Source organism: Planococcus citri, chromosome 3 (assembly GCF_950023065.1).
Source record: "Planococcus citri chromosome 3, ihPlaCitr1.1, whole genome shotgun sequence".
NCBI lineage: Eukaryota > Metazoa > Arthropoda > Insecta > Hemiptera > Pseudococcidae > Planococcus > Planococcus citri.
The window spans coordinates 77,789,795-77,810,876 of NC_088679.1; the positions used below are offsets into that span (position 1 = coordinate 77,789,795).

The following is a 21,082-nucleotide window of genomic DNA, read 5'->3' on the forward strand; positions in this document are numbered from 1 at the left end:
AAAATTTTGAGCTCAAAATTGAGTCATGAGTTTTGGGGTATTCAAAAATCCTGTCTTGCGACCTATCGAAATAGGTCAAAATTTTTCGAGAAATTCAAATATTTCAACAAAAATGTTTTTTGAGCATTTTTGAAGAATTTTGAGCTCAAAATTGGGTCATGAGTTTTGGGGTATTCAAAAAACCGGTCATGCGACCTATCGAAATGGGTCAAAATTATTCGAGAAATTCAGATATTTCAACCAAAATGTTTTTTGAGCATTTTTGAAGAATTTTGAGCTCAAAATTGGGTCACGTGTTTTGGGATACTTGAAAAACGTATCATGCGACCTATCAAAATGGGTCAAAATTTTGCAAGAAATTCAAATATTTCAACAAAAAAAAATTTGAGTACAAAATTTCACAACGAAATTTTTTTGAGTAATTTTGAAGAATTTTTATTTTAAATGTAGGTTATGATTTTCGGGTTTTACCAATTTTTGAAATAGCTGGCATACGATCTATCAAAACAGATTACAATTTCGTGGTATTATGAGCATTTTAAAAACGTTTTAAGCCAAACAAAAAGTCATGTGACCTATAAAAACGTATTCAAAATTTTTCAAGAAATTCTAATATTTTGACAAAAATATATTTTTTTCAAACACACTCAAAAAACATTTTTGTTTGAATAATGGAATTTCTTGTAAAATTTTAGGACATTTTAATCGGTCGTGAGACATCCTTTTCAACAGTTCCAAAAATTATGACCCAATTTTAAGGTCAGAACTCTTCAAAAACGCTGAAAAAACATTCTAGTCAAAATATTTGAACTTCTGGCGAAGTTTTAAGCCATTTTGATGGGTCGCATGATATCTTTTCCAATTTAGGGCTCAAAATTTTTCAAATACCCTCAAAAAAACATATTTGTTTGAAAAATTTGAATTTCTTGCAAAATTTAAAGACACTTTGATTAGTTGTGAGACACCTTTTTCAAAAATTCCAAGAATCCATGACCCCATTTTAAACTCAAAATTTTCCAAAATTGCTGAAAAAAAATTTTAGTCAACTTAGTTGAATTTCTTGCACAATTTTAACACGGGTAAAATGACACTTTTCTCAAAAATTCCAAATTATGACCCAATTTTGGGCTCAAAATTCTTCAAAAGGCTCATAAAATATTTTCGTTGCAGTATTTGAATTTTTTGAAGAGTTTTCATTCAATTTTTCAAGTTTGCCGTGATTCCATTCAACAAAAACCCTAAAAGTATAACTAAATTTTGAGCTCAAAATTCGAAAAAAATGCAAAAAAAATTTTTTGTTGAAATATTTGAGTTTTTTGCAAAATGTTAACATATCATTTTGATAGATCGCGACCGACACCTTTCTCTAAAATCTCGAATCGTGACCCAATTTTGGGCTCAAAATTCTTAAAAAATCCTCAAAAAACATTTTTGTTGAAACATTAGGATTTTACGCGAAATTTTTCATAATCAGATTGATTCTAGATATTGCCAGTCTCTTGAGAAACATATTAAAACTCGTCAAATATTTCAATTAATTAATGTAATTTATTCTCACAGGAAAAAAAAAAAGAGGAAAAAAGTAAAGAAAAAAAATGCAAAAATGCGTAATCCTACGAATAAAGGTACAAAACATTACACCTACAAACATAAGTAGGTAAAATTGATAAAACGGTAGGTACATAGCATCGTACTGTAAAATTGTGGTACGATTCAAGTTGGTACTACATACATTGTTGATTGTATCAATTATTACAGATACTCTATGCTCATACAACTAGGTATATTTCACATTGTATAAATAATTATTTATTGCACGAATACGTAGCGTTGGAATAAGGCTGAATTTGATCTTCCTTCAACGCGTTAACTTGTTGTTCGATGGCGAAGATTTTATCGTTCAAATTTCTATTATAAATCAATAGTTGACATTTCGTTTGAATAAACTGATGGTACTGATTGAGCTGCTGTTGATTGAAATATTTATGCAACAATGACGTCAGCAAAGAACTCCTTTTATCGATATCGTTCTTCAATTCTTTCGCATCTTCTAGCTGCTGCATCAGTTGACTTCTTCGGTTTTCGAGGATTTTCTGTAACATTGAATTCTTATTTTAAGTACCTAATCATTCGTATGGTTATTTAAATGATAATTTTCAATGTTCAGTTTTGAAGTTACCTTTTCGGTTTGGCTGTCTTGTTGTGACGAATCTTGCAACGAATTTTCAACTTTGGCTAAACGCGCCCCTAGACCCAATAGTAAACTGGTAATTTGTCCAACTTCTTGGAAATGTAACTTATACTTGGATGCTTCTCGTGCGCTTAGCGATTGCATAATTTGTTGCCAAATCATCGCACCTAGTTCTTCGTTTTGACGACTTTCTTGCGAAATCGCGTCCAGTTCAGATTTCAGCATTTCTAGCTGGCGAGTTAAATGCTTCACCAATGTATTCTGTTGAAATTGAAACGAAAAATTAGCGAATCTTTATTTGTTAAAATACTTACAAATAGGTAATCAACCTACCTTTTTCTCTTGCAAAATACCAACCGAAGTGCTGACGGTGGTGCCAGTAGTGCCAACCATTGTGTTACTTATGCATCGAGTCATGTTTTGAAAATTATCACAGTTTTCGCTTATGTTTAATTTTGTGTTCATTTCTTGCGGTAATTGAAATGCGCATTCCGAATAAGCTATGCTTCCTTCTTGCAATCTGTACATGTGTGGATTTAAATAAAATTCAAATGAATCATCGTTTCATTCAATATAGGGATATAAGAAAATATGCGTATGGAATGCTAGGAGGAAATGACTACAACATTAATTATAAAATGAATCTACACTTTTTGGCTACTCGTACTTGATTTGTAAATAACTCAACTTTCAGTTTCAGAAATGCGAGTACTTGGGTGTGCTAAGACAAAATTGGAGGACTTTTTTTAGAAGAACGTTTCGTTAACTTTTGAAAATATTCGATTTAATCAGAAGGCCTATTTTATTTATTCGCGAACAGTTTTTTCATCTTTGAGTAAATCGTTCGTCATTTTCAATTCTTATTGCTGGATTTGAAAATGCAAGATTTTGCCACATCCTGTTTCACATGATTTTGATGTAATAGTGATTCAGTCGTTCCCGAATGATTTGTCGATTCTGAGCAAATCGTTAGTGAACGAATTGAATTCAGCTTTTGACGATAGGACTGAAAATATAAAAATTATCAAATTTTGTCTTACTATATTCTGACCTTCTTCTGACCTACCTAACTAATTTAATTTTCAAATGATTCAGTCGTTCTCGAATAATTTGTCGATTCCGAGCGAATCGTTTGCGAACGAATTGAGCTTGGATTTTAATAATTAGAGGAACACTGTTGTATTTCCTATTTCGTCATGTAATCTGTACCTGTATCTAATTTCAGCTTTCAATGATTTATTCGTTCACGAATGATTTGCCTCCATCGAGAATCGTCGTTCGCGAACGAATTAAGTCCATTTTTTGATAATGGGAAATGTGAATAGAATTGCATGAAACTATCAAATTTTGTCATGTCATTCGTACCTAACTGTCCTACTTTGATTCTTCAGTGATTCGTTCGTTCGCGAACGATTCACTTTTATTATTAATAGGTCAAAGAATGTTTCATGTTTCGCTTTGTCTTGTCATTTACTGCCCGATTTGATTTTCAAGTGATTCAGTCTTTTTCGAATCTTTTTTCAACTCTGAGCAAATCGTTCGCGAACGAATTATTGTGTGTAGTTTTCGAAAAAAGGTTTGAAAGTGTCATGTTTTGTCGTGTGATTTATACCTATTCATTTTTCAGCGATTCATTCGTTCACGAATGATTTTTCTCTTCTGAGCAAATCGTTCGCGAATGAATCATTCCCAAATTGCAATCTAGCTACATCTACAGATTGAAGAATTCAATATTTCGTTTAGCTTTGTCAGTTGTCATATATGTATTATCCGATTCGATTTTCAACTGATTCAGTCGTTTTCGAATCATTTTTAAACTCTGAGCAAATCGTTCGCGAACGAATCATTCGCAATCTTCATCGATGGATTGAAGAATTCAACGTTTCGTTTTATCTTGTCAATTGTCATGTATTATACGATTTGATTTTCAAGTGATTCAGTCGTTTTCGAATCATTTTTCAACTTTGAGCAAATCGTTCGCGAACGAATTGGGTTCATTTTTTGATATTGGATTAATCATGACTTCATGAGCATTAAAACTGTTGACTATTGTCGTCATCTACAACTGATTCAATTTTTCAATGATTCATTCGTTCGCGAACGATTTTTCTCCTCAGAGCAAATCGTTCGCGAACGAATCATTCGTAATCTTCATCAATGGATTGAAGAATTCAACGTTTCGTTTTGTCGTGTCAATGTCAATTGTCATGTATTATACGATTCGATTTTAAAGTGATTCAGTCGTTTTCGAATCATTTTTCTACTCTGAGCAAATCGTTCGCGAACGAATTGAGTTCGTTTTTTGATATTGGATTAATCATGAGTATTGAAACTGCTGACTTTTGTCGTCAACTACAACTAATTCAAATATTCAATTTTTCAATGATTCATTCGTGCGAAAATGATTTTTCTCTTCTGAGCAAATCGTTCGCGAACGAATCATTCGCAATCTTCATCGATACATTGAAGAATTCAATGTTTCGTTTTGTCTTGTCAATTGTCATTTATTATCTGATTTGCTTTTCAAGTGATTCAGTCGTTTTCGAATCATTTTTCAACTCTGAGCAAATCGTTCGCGAACGAATTGAGTTCATTTTTTGATATTGGATTAATCGTGAGTATTAAAACTGTTGACAATTGTCGTCATCTACAATTAACTCAATTTTTCAATGATTCATTCGTTCGCGAACAATTTTTCTGCTCTGAGCAAATCGTTCGCGAACGAATCATTCGCAATCTTCATCGATACATTGAAGAATTCAATGTTTCGTTTTGTCTTGTCAATTGTCATTTATTATCTGATTTGCTTTTCAAGTGATTCAGTCGTTTTCGAATCATTTTTCAACTCTGAGCAAATCGTTCGCGAACGAATTGAGTTCATTTTTTGATATTGGATTAATCGTGAGTATTACAACTGTTGACAATTGTTGTCATCTACAACTAACTCAATTTTTCAATGATTCATTCGTTCGCGAACGATTTCTCTGCTCTGAGCAAATCGTTCGCGAACGAATCATTCGCAATCTTCATCGATACATTGATGAATTCAATGTTTTGTTTTGCCTTGTCAATTGTCATATATTATCCGATTCGATTTTCAACTGATTCAGTCGTTTTCGAATCATTTTTCAACTCTGAGCAGTCTGAGCAAATCGTTCGCGAACGAATTGAGTTCATTTTCTGATATTGGATTAATTATACGTATTAAAACTGTTGACAATTGTCGTCACCTACACCTAATTAAATTTTTCAATGATTCATTCGTTCGCGAACGATTTCTCTGCTCTGAGCTAAGCGTTCGCGAACGAATCTTTCGCACGGCAATTTTTATTGATATATAATGGAAGTTTTCTATTTTGGCTTACCTATGCACGCACATATTGTCTGATTTGGTTTCCAAATGATTTAGTCGTTCTCAAATGATTCATACTTTTTGCACAAATCGTTCACAAACGAATCAACTCTACTTTTAGTCTATTCATTAATAATTGTTGTAATGTCAAGTTTTGTAGCATGATCTTTCAGATGGTTCGATGTATTGGTGATTCATGAATCATGATTCACGACAGATTTTTTTTGTGCCTGTTCAAATCGTTCGCGAACGAATCTTCAACTGTCGATGATCAATGTGAACATGTTGGGATTCGTTATGAAAACAAGGGGAAAATCTTGAAAAGCTTACACTACAAATGTAGTTCAGAATATCAACAACATTTTTGAAAATTTTTCAGGAAATTGCAAGCTCAACTAAAAATTAATTAGATCGTGTCAAAGTCTCGTCCGATTGTCAAAATTACTCAAAATATGAACAAATTCGCGGTCTTTATAAATGAGAATATTTAAAAATCCGCAAAAAAACAGAAAATGAAATAAAATATGTGAAAATTGTGTAAAATGATGCGAAAATTTCAGAAAATTCGCAAAAAATAGCCTACATTTGCAGAAAATGAGAAAATTTCTTGAAAATGCAATAAAAGTTGTCTTAAGAATTGATTTTATTTTTTGGTTCAAATACTTTGAAAAAATATGATAAAAATGTAATTAAAAATGCTCAAAAGAAGTTTAATTACTTATTTGAAAAACGAAAAGCTGAACTATCAGAGGTAGGGTGCATAACCCCCCCCCCCCCCCGAAAAATATTTCAAAAATCTCTGAAAACGAAAAATTGACGAATAAAATTTTGAGCTCATTTTATTTACAATGAAATTTCCTGAATTTAGAGTGAAAATTGCTCTGACTTTCATTTTTGCATTCGTATTTTACGGACACTCAGTAGGTAGTGATTTTAGGAGAATTTGTGGCGGAAAATTCATTCATAGCGCAGAAAATTCATAGTGAATAGGGCAACGTACCTTGTATCTTGTGATTGTCTAACATTTGAAAGATTTTTCTGCATCATTGTTGCTGGCAAGATGACATCCGGCTCGAATATATTTTCTAAATAATCAGTCGATGTTTTGGAATTCGATTTAGGTACTTCTGAAAAATATGGAAAAAAATAAACTCATAAAATTGTTCGAATTACTCAATGGGAACATTGAAAAATGAAAATTCGTACTTACCTAAAATTTTATACAGACGATTACCAGGCGTCAGACCATCCATCACTTCGATTCGTAATTTTTCAATTTCGTTCTCGAAAATCGACGGTACGGTATTTCGTGATGTACTCGGTAATGCTACCGCTGGCGTCGGCGTCAGAGGCAAATTAGCTACATCAGTTTGCGAAGCTGCGTCTATCGTGACAGCATTATTTTTCGGACTCGCATCTGGCGACAGATCTTCCGCTACCAGCGCCGGAATCGCTACCACTCTGCTGCAGTCATCCTCTCGATGGATACTTTCAGCATCGTCATCATCGTCATCGTCATCTAGACAAGATATAGTATCTTCGTGTAAGCGTAAATGCGTCGGGGTATCGTTCGATGGGTCGTTCGTCATTGTGAATAGTTCACTAGGTGAGATAGATTGAGATCTGGAATGAAGCGAAGGAGACACAGTGGCTGGAATTGGAATTTGAACTGGTCTGAAATCTCCCATCATCATGTGCGTTTGCTCGATATTATCTTGAGGACTAGATTGAATCAAGTAATGTCCCAGTGCAGTATGCGTATCGTTGGCGTCGTCGATTTCGATATTCGACGATACTCTGAAAGCTGTTAGGATTTTATCTTCTTCGGTGATCGGTGATACGGGTGATGGTAAGGGAGGCGAAGATGTCAGAGTTGGTGATGTGTCGGTGATCATCGAAGGAATGGCACGATAACAAGGTGGTGATTTATCTACGATATCTAGTAAAGGAGATTCTTCGATTGGAGAATTTATAACTGGTGGTAAACTTTCGCTTATGGGGGATCTTTTCAGGTACGGTGGAGATTGCGTTCGGATCTGATGCGAGTGTGCTTGAGAATCGTCAAGTGCTGAAATCATAGAAAAAAGCAGGGATGGGTTTATTATTGGAGGATACTAGAGAGTGAAATGAATGAAATGTGATTTTATTAGACTGATGAAAAGAACTTTCTGAACTCTGGAGTTTTAGAATGCCCTAAATTTGAATTTTTTTGAAAACGTACTCAGATATGGAAAATTTTTTGTTTGTTCATCGTAAGTTAATTTTTTGATTTTTGGAAGCTCAAAAAATTTTAAAATTTTAAAAATATTATTTGACATTGAATAACTGAAAGTGGAGATGAAAAGGATAATCCATAGGTAGGTAGTAGGTACATGAAAAATTCCAAAGAAAGAGACCATCCTCAAAAATATTAGAAAAACAAAACCTTGTAGAAAAAAATAATGCTCTGCAATTTCATTTTTTCAGTTTTTCTATCACATGAGTTGATTTGAAAAAACAGAATGTTCAGTTTTTCAAAAAAATAATTTTCCCTGGCTTTACCCAGTTTTCCCAGACCAATTTTTCCAATTTTCCAGATCTTCATAAATTTATTAACTACATAAAAAAACAGAACGGGAGGTTCAGATAATCCATAAACTTTTGCCAAGTGTGTGTTAGCTTATAATTAGAAGAAAATTAAGGGTGATTCTTATTTCGAAAATCCAAATTTCATCCCCCACCTCCCCCCCCCCAATGAAAGAGTTGAATATTCTGAACATTTTAAAAATAATATTTTTACAGATTTTTGACACCTCTGCGACTGCGACCCTAAAACCAAAAAATTCATTGAAAGATAATCTCGAAGGAAATCTCAGGTATACTCTTTTAGAGAATTTAACTGCACGGAAATTTATAAAAAAATTTCCCTTATTCATCAATTTTTTAGACTAGAAAATTGAAATGAATATTTGGAGACAGTAGAAACATTCAGGTCCCCTGGTGAGGTGAAAAAAAGTGAAGGGGGTTTTGAACTGTGCCAAAATTTGAAATATCAATTCTCCATTTGGTATGAGCATGAGCAACTTCCCAAAAATTTTGCAAAAATTTGTGAGAGTTCGAATCCTCTTCTTTAGCACATTCCAAGCCTCATATGCCCCAAATCAGAGTACATACCTATTTATTTTTCAATTCATAAATTAAAGGCTTTCGAATTAGTCGGTTTTTTGTGGTTTTCAAAAATTTTGGAGCAAACAGCCAATAATGTTGAAGATGAAAAAAATCATCCTGGCAACGAAATGTTCCAAAATTAGGGCATAATTAATTTCAAAATTTTGAGGCATTCGGTCTCTCTCACCAGCCAATTCAACGCATTTTTTTGTCCAAATTTTTAAAAAAATTTCAATTTTGAATAGGTAAATTTATCTGTACGATTTTTGTTAGATTTTTTAAAAATGAAATTTCAACATTTATGAGACATCTCTTGATTCAATTTTTGTACTTCAAAAACAAAGAGATTTCGATTTTGATGGATTTTCCTCGATTATTTTGGGTTAATTTTTCAATAATTAAAAAAAATAAAAACAGAAATTTATAAGTTAAGATGAAGGCTGAGAATAAAAAGTTTGAAGTTTTGATTTTGAAAACAAAAATATCAGAAATAAAAAAATTAATGAAAAACAGAATTTCTTTGTAATATTTTTTTTTTGGGGTGGGGGATTTTTTCGATCATTGAAGTTGCTTTGACTTTCCCTTGCTTAAGGAGAAACCAATTTGAAAATCTTGTTGACTTCGAGAGTTAAAGTTTCTATAAAAAGTGTCAAAAAGTGAAGAAATCAGCTTGAACAGTTGATATTAGTTGAAAATTTGACTAACAAGGGAAGTAGGTGGGTACTCTTATTCCGACCAGCACAAACATTTTTAAACCAGACAAGGGAGATCGAAAAAGGACCCAAAGAAATACTTACTGCCATAATTTCAAGTGCTGAAACTGATTTTTCAATTTTTGGCGAATTTTTGAAAATTCAAATTTGAGCCAAAAATATTTGGAAAAAAACAAAATTTTAAAAAATTAAACTAGAAAGCTGAAATTTGGTTTATACATTTTTTTCAACCTCCTGAATCGATTAGTGACAGTTTCAAACCGTTCTGGAGCCTCCTGCAGGTTTTAGGATTCTCCAGTTTCCAATAAAACCCTGTACATAGGGTGAAAATACCAAATTTTAAGTGCTAAAATTCATTTTTCAATTTTTGGAGAATTTTTGAAAATTCAAATTTGAGCCAAAAATACTCGGAAAAAATCAAAATCTCAGCAAATTAAGCTGCAGAGTTAAAATTTGGTTTATACCCTATTTTCGACCTCCCGAATCGATTGGTGACGGTTTCGAACCGTTCTGGAGCCTCCAGCAGGTTCTAGGATTCTCCAGGTTCCGATAAAACCCAGTAAATAGGGTGAAAATACCAAATGAAATTCATTTTTCGATTTTTGGCAAATTTTTAAAAATTTAAATTTGAGCCAAAAATGTTTGGAAAAAATCAAAATTTTAGAAAATTAAGCCATAAAGCTGAAATTTGGTTTATACCCTTTTTTTCAACCTCCTGAATCGATTGGTGACGGTTTCAAACCGTTCTGGAGCCTCCAGCAGGTTTTAGGATTCTCCAGTTTCCAATAAAACCCTGCAAATAGGGTGAAAATACCAAATTTTAAGTGCTGAAATTCATTTTTCAATTTTTGGAGAATTTTTGAAAATTCAAATTTGAGCCAAAAATACTTGGAAAAAATCAAAATTTCAGAAAATTAAGCTAGAGAGCTGAAATTTGGTTTATACATTTTTTTCAACCTCCTGAATCGATTAGTGACGGTTTCAAACTGTTCTGGAGCCTCCAGCAGGTTTTAGGATTCTCCAGTTTCCGATAAAACCCTGTAAATAGGGTGAAAATACCAAATTTCAAGTGCTGAAATTCATTTTTCGATTTTTTGGAGAATTTTTAAAAATTCAAATTTGAGCCAAAAATACTTGGAAAAAATCAAAATCTCAGCAAATTAAGATGGAAAGCTGAAATTTGGTTTATACCCTATTTTCGACCTCCCGAATCGATTGGTGACGATTTCAAACCGTTCTGGAGCCTCCAGCAGATTTTAGGATTCTCCAGGTTCCGATAAAACCCGGTAAATAGGGTGAAAATACCAAATTTCAAGTGCTGAAATTCATTTTTCGATTTTTGGCGAATTTTTGACAATTTTAATTTACTTAAGCCAAAAATACTTGAAAAAAAAATCAAAATTTTAAAAAATTAAGCTTGAAAGTTGAAATTTAGTTTAGATCCTATTTTCGACATCCCAAATCGATTGGTGACGGTTTCGAACCGTTCTGGAGCCTCCAGCAGGTTTTAGGATTCTCCAGTTTCCGATAAAATCCTATAAATAGAGTAAAAATACCAAATTTCAAGTGCTGAAATTCATTTTTCGATTTTTTGGAGAATTTTTAAAAATTCAAATTTGAGCCAAAAATACTTGGAAAAAATCAAAATCTCAGCAAATTAAGCTGCAGAGCTAAAATTTGGTTTATACCCTATTTTCGACCTCCCGAATCGATTGGTGACGGTTTCGAACCGTTCTGGAGCCTCCAGCAGGTTTTAGGATTCTCCAAATTTCGATGAAACGTATTCAGCATCTACAAACTCATATTTATCATCTTTGTGATCCAGTAGATCGATTTAGGCACATATTTTCGCAATAGTTTTGTGCATGCCGATTCAAATCCAAAATTTTCTCCAGTGATTATTTTTGAGAAAAGTAAAAAAAATCATAAGTATATTTTGTGCCCTATTTTCGTTCAATTTTTTTTTCAAAAATAAGCCCTATCCTTGTGAAAGTTTTGAACTGGCGAAAAATGAGTTTGAAAATACGTGCCAAAATCGATCGAAAGGGTCGCATAGGTGATAAATACGAGTTTATATTTTCGAAAACTGGAGTATCCGGAAATCCCCTGGAGGCTCCAGGACGATTTAAAATCTTCATCAATCAACTTAGGAGGTCGAAAATAGTATCCCAAGCAAATTTCAGCTTTCTGAGTCAATTTGGCAAAATTTTTATTTTTGGCCCAAATTAAAATTTTTAAAAATTCACGAAAAATCGAAAATTGAATTTCAGCGTCTGGTATATTTTTGGATATATTTTTGGCCACTCAGACCATGAAGGTCAACATCATTTGGGGGCCGGGACATAAGTCCCAGTTTTATGTATCAGAAGCAAAAAAAAAAAAAAAAAAAACTTGAAAAGATCGACTAATTCATTTTTCCTGATGTTTTTCAGGCGAACACAGTTTTTTTCAAGAAAAGCTTCAGAATGTTTGCATGTAATTCTCTGATGGAAGAACTATATGGAACCTCGCATCAATATGAAGTGCATTGATCAATATTTCAGGTACACATTATTCGTTTTATTTATTTTTTAATTATTTTTAGGAATAAAAATTATCGATTTATTAGCATTTTATGCAGCTTTGTGACCAGAAATTCTCCCCCTTCCCCTCCAATGTATTTTTACTCCTACTTTAAGTTTGAGGAGTGTCGAAACCGAAGCCACGGATGCTAATTTGAAATGAATTTTCACTCACCAACGCGAGATTTAACGTTATCGAAGTCATTAACACTTCGCATTGGAGAAGTTGTCCTTTTGTAAATTCCCACAGCGTTGAAAATTTCGCCTTTTTCACCATCACGAAATTCACGATGATTGGAAGATTGACTTCTGAAAATGAACATTGAAAAAACAAACATTAATTAATAAGTTCACGACTCGTCTTCGTACTACATGCTTAGGTTTACTAGTAATTTGAAATCTGAACTTTTCCTCTAGAAAATAGGTATTTCAAGATTATGATTCGTTCGAAAGTATGGAATTTTTAGCCATACCTCCGATCATTTAGGTAGGATACCCAATAGAATAGATTCTAATCAATCAATTGATCCAAAATGTTACTTTTTTATGTAAGTATTTTTTTTGAAAACAGCCTTTTATCGAATAATTTTCAATTTTTTTTAATTATAAAAAAGGTGAAAAAATAACTCATGGAACAAATTTTTGGTAGAAAAGTTCAGCTAAAAATGTATTAATTTTAAAAAACAAATACATGTAATAGGCTACTTACAATTGATAGGAAGTGCGAGGAAACCGCGGATCCAGTTTAGAAGGAAACTTCTCCGAATGAATGAACGAAAACGAGGGAAACTGAAAGTTAGATTTCTTCAACTTATCCTCGAACAAAGTACGAATGGCTTTAACCTTTTGTTCGATATGATTAGTGGCATGGGGTAGAGCATCGTTTTTAGCTTGCGAAGGTAACTTGGCCCTATGAGCATTATCACAAAATGCCGCGGACGATGTAGTTGGCTGCGGATTCATCTTATTCGGGAACTTCTCAGCACCGGCCATCGAATCACTACAAGACCTCTTGTAAGTTCGAAAACTCGACGACGAAAATCTCGACACATTGGTGGTTTTTCGAGCCATGCTGCAGTTTGTTTTACCGTCGTCGATGCTTTTGACGACGCTGGCCACTCGACGACCGACGCATTCAACCGGTTGTTGAGGTCCACTGCGATCGGCGTCGGGGACCAGGGAACGAGACGATTTTGAAAATTTACTCGTCGTACTGGTGCTGGATTCGTACATGGAGTTGGTTCGAGTACGAGTTCTCAACTTGGAATCGATTTTAGTAGGTGTGCATCTGGACGGAATATCACTAAAAGGAACGCTGATCGGCTCATCCGGCTTATTGGAACTATCACAGATAAAAGCTGCGGCTTCTTCGCATGCAACGATTGGAGGCGGAGGGAATGGCTCGTCTGGGATGTACATCTCATCGTCGAGTAAAGGTGGAGGCGAAGGAGGAGGTAAATCTGGACTCGACAAACGTCTGGCGCTGGTTTGCAGACTTAGCTGGTTTTTCTTCGGTGGCAATTCGGGGGCACGTTCTTCGTCGAATGGAATACCTATCTGAGATGATGGTGTACTTTTGGTCATGGCTGCTGTTGCTGGTTTCCATCTTGAAATGAACGAATTTTTGTATTATTGTTTTCAAGTAGGTAATCGAACCTCGAGAAGTTTTGCCTCAACTTACCTATTATTAATGTAACTACCGCTTTCTGGAATATTACCGATGACACTGGCGGGATAGTCCAAAGCAAGATTATCACTTTTATACGCACTGATACCGGATGCAACCGAGTTTTTCTGAAATTCAACGTAGTACGAGTAATTAGTACATCGTCAATCAAATAGAAAATAAATAAAAGAAGAAATTGTAGCTTGATGTACGTACATCGGTATCGCAGCAATCTTTATTCTGAGCAGAACAAAGCGAATGGCAAGATGTAGGCGATGGCATTCTAGGACGAGATTGTGCTACGGACATCGAAGACGAATTTGTCGATAGCTGTGGCTCCGAGCGCCATGTCGAATGATGGCGTTCGTAATACGATATCAAAGCTTGTTTCTGTATCACTTTTAAATTTTGATTCGATACTATTCGCTGTTTACTCGGATCTAGGAAGGTGTACTCGGCCGCTGATCGACCTCCGCTGTGATCGTTTTGTCTCGTCGTGCATTGCATGCTTTCCGATTCGAAGAATGACTTCTTCGAACAACCGGGCAATTTTGAGGCATTTCTGCGAGCAAAAAATAAATAATGTAGTTTAAGGTGCTTTGGGAATCGAATTTGGTTGACTTTTTTTCGGCTCGAAAAATTCAGTTGGTTTTTTGTAGATATGGGACTAAAATGTCAGAATGGAGGAGAAGGGGTAGAGCCTAAAAACCGTCAATTTTCGAAATGGCTCGGACCTGAAAATTGCGACGTATCAGAATGGGCTAGAATAATGGAGAAAAACATTTTTTTTGAACATTTTCGAAGAATTTTGAGTCCGAAATTGGGTCATGATTTTTGATATGTATTTTTGAAAAAAGAAGTCATAGCAATCGGTCAAAATTGAGTCAAAACTTTTCAAGAAATTTAAATATTGTAACGAAAATGATTTTGAGCATTTTTGAAGAATTTTGAGTTCAAAAATTAAATACGATTTTCGGGGTTTTTGAATAAGGTGTCAAAGTGAGTTAAAATTTGGTAAGAAATTTAAATATTTCAATAAAAATATTTTTTTGAGCATTTTTGAAGAATTTTGAGCTCAACATTGGGTCATGATTTTAGGGATTTTCAACAGGGTGTCAAATAACCTATAAAAATGAGTTGAAATTTTTCCAGAAATTCAAATATTTTGACAATAATGTTTGCCAGCGTTTTTGAAAATTTTGTGGAGCTCAAAATTGGCTAATAATTTGGGATTTTTGAAAATGTGTCATGCGACCTATCAAAATAGGTTAAAATTTGGTGATGAATTTAAAAATTTCAGCGAAAATGTTTTTTGAGTATTTTTGAAGAATTTCAAATCCGAAAATTTAATCATGATTTTTAGGGATTTTTAAAAAGGGGTCAAGTGACCTATCAAAATAGGTTAAAACTTTGCAAGAAATCCAAATAATTTCACAAAAATATTTTTCAGCGTTTTTGAAGAATTTTGAGCTCAACATTGGGTCATGATTTTAGAAGTTTTCAAAAAGAGTGCCAAGTGACCTATCAAAATGGGTTAAAATTTTGCGATAAATTTTAAGATTTCAGCGAAAATGTATTTTGAGCATTTTTGAAGTATTTCAAGTCCGAAAATTCAATCATGATTTTTAGGGTTTCTGATAAAGTTGTTATGTGACTCAACTAAAATGAGTTAAAATGTTGCAAGAAACTTGAATATCTCAACGAAAATGATCCTTAGGCATTTTTGAAGAATTTTGAGCCAAAAAATTGGGTAAAGATTTTCAGGGTTTTTGAATAAAGGTGTCAATGTCATGGCGACCTATAAAAATGTGTAAAAATGTCGTGAGAGATTTAAATATTTCATCGAGAATGTTTTTTGAGCATTTTTGGAGAATTTTGAGCTCAAGTTTGGGTCATGATTTTAGGAAGTTTCGATCGGAAAAGGGTCTCAAGTGATCTATCAAAATGGGTTAAAATTCTATAAAAAATTTTAATATTTCAACGAAAATGTTTTTTGAGCATTTTTGAAGAATTTTTGAGCTCAACATTAGATCAATGATTTTAGGGATTTTTTTTTTGATAAGGGTGTCAAGGAAAATATTTTGACAAAAATATTTTGTAGCGTTTTTGGAAAGTTTTTGAGCTCAAAATTGGCTTATAATTTGGGATTTTTAAAAAGGTGTCATTCAACCTATCAAAAGGGGTTAAAATTTGGTGAGAAATTTGAATATTTCAACGAAAATGGTTTTAGAGCACTTCTGAAGAATTTTAAGCTCAACATTGGGTTATGATTTTGGGGAATTTTTGAAAAGGCTGTCAAGTGACCTATCAAAATGGATTAAAATTTCATGGAAAGTTTGAATATTTCAACGAAAATGTGCGTTTTTTAAACTCAGATTATTTAATGACGTCAGACGTCGTCGTGGCTTTTATGTTTTTCAGCGTTTTTGAAGAATTTTAAGCCCAAATTGGCTCATGAATTATAATTTTTGAAAAGCTATCATGCGACCTATCAAAATGAATTGAAATTTCGTGAAAAATTTAAATATTTCAACGAGAATGGTTTTTGAGCGTTTTTGAAGAATTTTGAGCTCAACATTGGGTCATGATTTTAGAAGTTTTCAAAAAGGGTGCCAAGTGACCTATCAAAATGAGTTAAAACTTAGCAAAAAATTCAACTATTTTGACAAGAATATTTTTTTCAGCGGTTTTGAAAAGTTTTGAGCTCAAAATTGGCTCATAATTGGGGATTTTTAAAACGGTGTCATGCGACCTATCAAAATGGGTTAAAATTTAGTGAGAAATTCAAATTTTTCAACGAAGATATTTTTTGAGCATTTTTGAAGAATTTTGAGCTCAACATTGGGTCATGATTTTAGAAGTTTTCAAAAAGGGTGCCAAGTGACCTATCAAAATGAGTTAAAACTTAGCAAAAAATTCAACTATTTTGACAAGAATATTTTTTTCAGCGGTTTTGAAAAGTTTTGAGCTCAAAATTGGCTCATAATTGGGGATTTTTAAAAAGGTGTCATGCGACCTATCAAAATAGGTTAAAATTTAGTGAGAAATTCAAATTTTTCAACGAAAATATTTTTTGAGCATTTTTGAGGAATTTTGAGCTCAGAATTGGGCTAGGACTTTCGGGGGTTAGAAGTGTAAAAATGAATCAACATTTCTCGAAAAAATCAAACACTTTCACGAAAACTTGTTTTGCGTATTTTTGAAAAATTTTAATTCCAAAATTGGGTTATGAGAATTTTGAGCCCAAAAGTGGTCATGATTTTGAGAGTTTATGAAAAAAGACATCATTCGACAATCATAATGGGGCACAAACCTAGAAAATAACGAGATGACCCAAGTTTGGACTTGAAATTCTTTAGAAATTCGTATATTTCTCTTCTTCAACAGGTTTCAAAAAACAACAAAATTTGAGCTGCAATTTTTCAAATATGTTCAAAAAAATTTTTTTACTGAAATTCTTGATTCTCTCTTGGAATTGTTGATTGGTCGCATAATATTTGTTTCCACCCCCCCCCCCCCCCAATCATAACTTAATTTTGGCTCAAAATTTTTCAAAAGTGCTCAAAAAATATTCCGATTGAAAATTTTGAATTTCTGCCGAAATTTTAACCCATTTTGATTAGTTACATTCCAATCTCAAAAAAATCGTCTGATCCCAAACGCCACTCTTGAATCTCTACTGTCTGACAGCAATACTCGAAACCATAGACTCCTTACTTTCCTGAAAGAAATCGATCTGTACAACAAAATCTAATTCCAAATTGTCTCCACGTCTCTAGCCAAAAAAACAAAAAAAAAAAACACTTTTTTCAAAAATGATCAAAATCATGACCCAATTTTGAGGTCTAAATTCTTCAAAACTGCTCAAAAACAGTTATTATGGAGATTTTTGATTTTCTACTGAAACTTCCACACATTTTTATACGCCGCATGATACATTTTTCCAAAGCCCTAAAAATTTCAAATTCTTTGAAATTGATCGAACAATATTTTCTTTTTAAAAGTATTGGAATTTTTTGTTAAATTTTCATCTTTTTTGATAGGTTGCATGGTCATCCCTTCTAATAATTCTACAGCAGTTTATTTTTATTTGAGATTGGGAGGGAACATTTTCGTTTCAAATTTGGCCAAAAATCACTCTGAATAATTATGAAAAAAATCTAAAGTGCCTACGTCTTTCTGACATCTTGTACCCATATCTACCAAAAACCCAACTGATTGCTTGAGATCACAAAAAACCCAGCCAACTGAACATATCAAGCCCTAATGGTTTATGTATTTTCTCAAACTACTTACGATGAGGTCAATTCGCAAGCCTTTGAATAGCTCGTCGCAACACTCGGGCAAGAATTTGGCTGAATGCAATAGGTATTAACCGGATACAGTTTTCTTAATTGACTATTAATTGCGGTACCGTGCTTTTGATCGGAGCGTTCGTTGCTGGAGCTCGGCTGGTAATAGGCCTTGGTGGTCATGGCTGGTGGACCGATACCAGAACCTGGACCGGGATTCGTGCTCAAATACTGTACACTCTCCGAGTAGTGTCTTTGCGGAGTTTGAACTCGAGCGCTGTGCGCGATATGTTGAGCGTTACACCTTTCATAACTGGCACCTTTTACATTGCACGAATTGTACGGATTGTGTAATTTGCCCGTACTATCGATGGAAGATCGACAATCGCCGCTGCCGCCGCCGCCACTGCCGCCGCAATCTTTCAACGAACATAGGTTCTCGTCTGCTGACACTATGATATCATTTTCTAGTTGCGATCTGAGGAATAAACAAAAGATTTTTGTTCGTTTTAAAATTCGTATAGCATTATGTTAGAGGTTTTAGTATAATGTGGTCTTTTTTTTTTTTTAATGATCTCAGAAAACTTATTCATACCAGTAAATATAAGTAACCTATACGTTGAATGGATTTATAGATGCAAATGTTGTAAAAAGAAGGTCATGAAATTACAAAGAGGCAATTGAATTGTTTGAAAAAAAGGTCAAACTGAAATTCTCCAAGTTGAAAACGCGGTCAAAAAAAAAGTGAAGGGCACATTTTTGACTTTTTTTTTTTACCGAGGAGAAGGTGTTGATTGTTCAAGTTAGAGCAGTTCTCTGTTGTTGAGATTAAAATTTTTTTCGTGTTTTTATACCTACTATTTTAACGTATTTCTGACTATTTTTAAAATAAATTTTTGCAAAAATTACCGAACGTTCTTTATTTTTTGATAATTTATACCTAGTGATTTTGAAGGTTTTTTTTCATTTTTAGGTCAGTTTAACGTGTTATTACGCTTTTTTATTCAATTTTTGCTATATTTGACCAATATTTCATTACCATTCAGCCACTTTTATTAGTTTGAATAATTTTTTTCGTATTTTTATCATATTTTAACTTGTTTTTAATTTTTTTACTTGCAATTTTTTCGAAATTTTGTCAAAATGTTTTCATTTTTTGGTTATTTGCAGTCTTTTGGTTGTTTTTATTTGTACCTATGTACTTAGACGAAGTTTCTAGGATATTAAAATTCAGTTTTTGCTAAATTATGTAGAATTTTGCTAAAATTTCATTTTTTTATTGATTTTTATGATTTATTTGTGTTTTAAGTCGTAATAATAACTACCTATATTTTATGCAATTTGCTCAACATTTTATTCAGTTTTTCAAAAATTTCTGCAAATTTTTGGTATTAGTTATTGATTTTAATGCTACCTACATTTTTTTTTTTTCGTACGTTATGTTATTTTAACTTGGTTTTTAGCTTTTTAATGCAATTTTTCAAATTTCATTATTTTTTTAGAAATATTTACCTATTGATTTTAATTTTTTTGCATGTTGGGCAATTTTCACTGTTTTCAACAGTCACTTTTGGTGCACAAAATGCTGCCTGAAAAATAAACCTCTGGAAATTTAGGCCAAAAATTGAAGAAACGTTGGCAAAATCAGGTAAAATATGGAGGAAATTGCATGAAATATCGTTGGAATGTTTTAAAAACATGAATAAAAGCACTAAAATACCCGCAAAATGATAAAAAAATGTTGAAGTTTTAATAAAGTTCTACAAAATTTCGCATAAAAGACAAAAGTAGAAGTAAATAATTGATGGAATTGCACGAAAAAAATTGTTTCCACATTAATTTTTGTTTTCAAGAAAAAATAGTTGAAATGGCTTCAAAAGACAAAAGTACCATACTGTAATAAAACTTCAGTGAACTTGGACAAAACTTTCATTAAAAATCTTAAAAATGGTTGAAAATGACAAAAATTGAATTTGAAAAAAAAAATCATGAAAATTAAGAAAAATTAAGAAAATTTTGACCAAATCAGGTGTGAATTCTATTATAAAACCATTTAAATACCTAGCAATAAAAATGCCAAGAATTACCTAAATATGATCAAGTACCTGGTTCGGTGAAATTTGAAAAAATTGTATAATAATAAATATAGGTAGGTTGGTACCTATATACTCGTAGAACATGCTAAAGTGATATTAAAAAAAAAAAAATAGGGATAAAAACCTAAAAAATACCAAAAATTATGATATTCAAGTTTGATGAAAATTACAGCATTAAAATCCTTGAAAATGATTCTAAAGTAATGAAATCTTAGTACACTTGGACAAAAATTGGGTAAAAAGATGTTGAAAATAAGTTGAAGTTACATGAAAATACTTCCCCTCCATCAAAAATAAAAAACTTAATTAAAATCAATGCAAAATTGCAAAGAATTAAATGATTTCTGCGAAGTTGAGCAAATTATAGATAGAGACAATATCATCGAACATCACATAAAAATACCAAAAAAAACATCAAAATCAATAAAAATGAAACTTGAAAAAAATTTTGCAAAAAATAGGCCAAAATGTAGAGGAAATTGTCTGAAACATCATTAAAATGGCTTGAAAACATAAATATGTAAACCCCAAAAATCAATAAAAATCAGTAAAAAAAAAAAAAAGGAATGAAATTTCTGTAAAATTTGACAAAATGTTGCCAAAATTGCACAAAACATGTTGACATTTTTTTCAAAACACGAGTAAAATCAACAATATTGCCAAAAACTGATGAAATTCTGGAACATCTGATACAAAAGTGTTACAAAACAAGTTGAAATCATGTTGAAGTACCAAAAAAAACATTAAAATCTCTTTAAATCTGCAAAAACTTGAGATACTTTTAAAAATTTGGCGAAAATCGCTCGAAAAATTGTAGAAAAAACATGCTAAAATCTCGTTGAAGCACAAATCACCAAAAAATGATGAAATTCTTTGAAAATATTGGCAACAATTGCGTGAAAAACATGTTAAAATGTAAGAAAAGCACAGAAAAAGCATTGAAATCACTGGAAAAACTTGGGTACGAAATTCAGAAAAATTTGGCAAAAATTACATGGAAAAAGTGTTGAAAATTTGTTGAAAATATGTTAAAATGACAAAAAAGCACAAAACAGCATTACAAA

At 32.7% G+C, this 21,082-nt stretch overlaps 1 protein-coding gene across 2 annotated transcripts in view; it reads right to left on the minus strand.

Moving 5' to 3' along the window:
- Positions 1 to 1,526: 1,526 nt before the first annotated feature.
- Shrm (Shroom) overlaps positions 1,527 to 21,082 on the minus strand; it is a 48,055-nt gene continuing 28,499 nt past the window's right edge. The window contains exons 3-12 of one of the 2 annotated variants that reach the window (XM_065355484.1): positions 17,927 to 18,400; positions 13,847 to 14,192; positions 13,646 to 13,758; positions 12,674 to 13,570; positions 12,140 to 12,273; positions 6,754 to 7,611; positions 6,544 to 6,667; positions 2,525 to 2,711; positions 2,180 to 2,452; positions 1,527 to 2,093 (exon numbers count right to left, since the gene is read on the minus strand). In XM_065355484.1, the coding sequence (XP_065211556.1) occupies positions 1,806 to 2,093; positions 2,180 to 2,452; positions 2,525 to 2,711; positions 6,544 to 6,667; positions 6,754 to 7,611; positions 12,140 to 12,273; positions 12,674 to 13,570; positions 13,646 to 13,758; positions 13,847 to 14,192; positions 17,927 to 18,400 (3,694 nt within the window). In that variant the 3' untranslated portion in view covers positions 1,527 to 1,805. Of the gene's footprint in view, positions 2,094 to 2,179; positions 2,453 to 2,524; positions 2,712 to 6,543; positions 6,671 to 6,753; positions 7,612 to 12,139; positions 12,274 to 12,673; positions 13,571 to 13,645; positions 13,759 to 13,846; positions 14,193 to 17,926; positions 18,401 to 21,082 lie in introns of both variants that reach the window. The other variant, XM_065355483.1, reaches the window with a different exon arrangement.